General features: G+C 40.0%; 1 protein-coding gene across 1 annotated transcript; it reads left to right on the top strand.

Moving 5' to 3' along the window:
* LOC104901201 (uncharacterized) lies at nt 1-942 on the top strand. Its single transcript, XM_010688752.1, has one exon. It carries the CDS (start codon nt 1-3, stop codon nt 940-942), a length of 942 nt encoding a protein of 313 aa, XP_010687054.1.
* Nucleotides 943-2199: the final 1257 nt, after the last annotated feature.

Here is a 2199-nt window from a genome sequence, read left to right as displayed (position 1 = left end):
ATGTTATGTGTCACATGGAATGTTAGGGGGATGAATGATCCCTTTAAAATAAAAGAAATCAAGAATTTTCTGTATAGTCACAAAGTAGCTGTGTGTGCTTTACTGGAGACTAGGGTGAGGGAACAGAATGCAAACAAGGTTCAAGGGAAGTTAGGTAAAGACTGGAAGTGGTTGAATAATTATTCTCACTCAGCAAGAGGGAGAATATGGATAGGTTGGAGGCCAGCTTGGGTTAATGTCACACTTACACATACCCAGGAACAATTGATGGTATGTGATATTCAAGATCAATCTCATAAGATAAAAATGGTTGCTGTGTATGGCCTTCACACAATAGCTGATAGGAAAAGTTTATGGAGTGGGTTGCTACAATGTGTTCAACAACAGGATCCCATGATTATAATTGGTGATTTCAATGCTGTATGCCACTCAAATGATAGGCTACATGGGACCCTAATTACTGATGCAGAGACTGAAGATTTTCAGCAATTCTTATTACAATCAAATTTGATTGAGAGTAGGAGCACAGGGTCATATTACTCTTGGTCTAATAGCAGCATTGGAAGTGATAGAGTACTGAGCAGAATTGACAAAGCCTATGTGAACCTAGTCTGGCTAGGAATGTATGCTGAGGTAAGTGTGCAATACTTACCCCCTGGTATCTCAGACCATTCTCCTCTGTTATTCAACTTGATGACAGGGAGGCCACAAGGGGGGAAGCCTTTTAAGTTCATGAATGTAATGGCTGAGCAAGATGAGTTCTTAGAGACTGTGGAGAAAGCTTGGAGTTCTGTAAATGGGAGATTCAAGCTTCAGGCAGTATGGTTGAAGCTCAAAGCTGTCAAGAGAGAGTTGAAGCAAATGAAGACTCAGAAGATTGGGCTGGCTCATGAAAGTGAAGGATTTAAGGCACCAACTCCAGGAAATGCAGAGTCAGGGTGATTTTGATCATAATGATATAGTGCAGACAGAAGCAAAGGGTATAATGAATGATTTGAGACATTGGTCTCACATTGAAGAGAGTATCCTTCAGCAAAAATCCAGAATTAACTGGCTTCAGCAGGGAGATACAAACTCTAAGCTGTTCTTTACTGCTGTTAAAGCTAGACATGCAATTAATAGAATTGATATGTTAACTACTGAAGATGGGAGAGTAATTCAGGAAGCTGATGAAGTAAAGAGGGAAATATTAGATTTTTATAAGAAGTTGCTTGGGACAAGAGCATCTACCTTGATGGGGGTGGATTTGAATACTGTTAGGGGGGGTAATTGCTTATCTACCCAAGCAAAAGATTCCTTAATTAGAGAGGTTACCAGTACTTAAATTGATGAGGCTTTGGCTGGTATTGGTAATGATAAGGCGCCTGGATTGGATGGATTTAATGCCTATTTCTTCAAGAAAAGTTGGGGAAGCATTAAACAGGAGATGTATGCAGGTATCCAGGAATTCTTTAACAACAGTAGAATGCATAGACCAGTAAACTGTACAGTTGTTACTTTATTACCCAAGGTCCAGCATGCAACAAGAGTAAAAGAATTCAGGCCTATAGCTTGCTGCACAGTGACTTACAAAATTATATCTAAAGTGCTGACCAACAGGATGAAGGGGGTAATTGGTGAGGTGGTTAATGAGGCTCAATCAGGGTTTATTCCTGGTAGGCACATAGCTGATAATATCCTTCTTGCTTCAGAGCTCATAAGAGGTTATACTAGGAAACACATGTCCCCTAGGTGCATTATGAAGGTGGACATCAGAAAGGCTTATGATTCAGTAGAATGGTCATTTCTTGAAACTTTGTTGCATGAATTTGGTTTTCCTAGCAGGTTTGTGGGCTGGATTATGGAATGTGTCTCTACAGTGTCTTATAGTGTGCTGGTAAATGGTACTCCTACACAACCATTTCAAGCAAGGAAAGGGCTAAGACAAGGAGACCCAATGTCTCCTTTTCTTTTTGCTTTGAGTATGGAGTATTTGAGTAGGTGTTTGGAGGAATTGAAGGGTAGCCCTGATTTCAACTTTCATCCTAAGTGTGAGAGATTGAACATTACACATCTGATGTTTGCAGATGATTTACTAATGTTCTGTAGAGCTGACAAGAGTTCCCTTGATCGCATGAATGCTGCTTTCCAAAAATTTTCTCATGCCTCAGGGTTAGCTGCAAGTCATGAAAAGAGTAATATATACTTTTGTGGGGTAGA

This window comes from Beta vulgaris, chromosome 8 (assembly GCF_026745355.1).
Source record: "Beta vulgaris subsp. vulgaris cultivar EL10 chromosome 8, EL10.2, whole genome shotgun sequence".
NCBI classification, from domain to species: domain Eukaryota; kingdom Viridiplantae; phylum Streptophyta; class Magnoliopsida; order Caryophyllales; family Amaranthaceae; genus Beta; species Beta vulgaris.
This window is presented reverse-complemented; position numbering and strand designations above follow the sequence as displayed.

Bases quoted from the DNA above. Each gene is read 5' to 3' on its own strand.
- LOC104901201 (XM_010688752.1), top strand. From the start codon at position 1: ATGTTATGTGTCACATGGAATGTTAGGGGGATGAATGATCCCTTTAAA.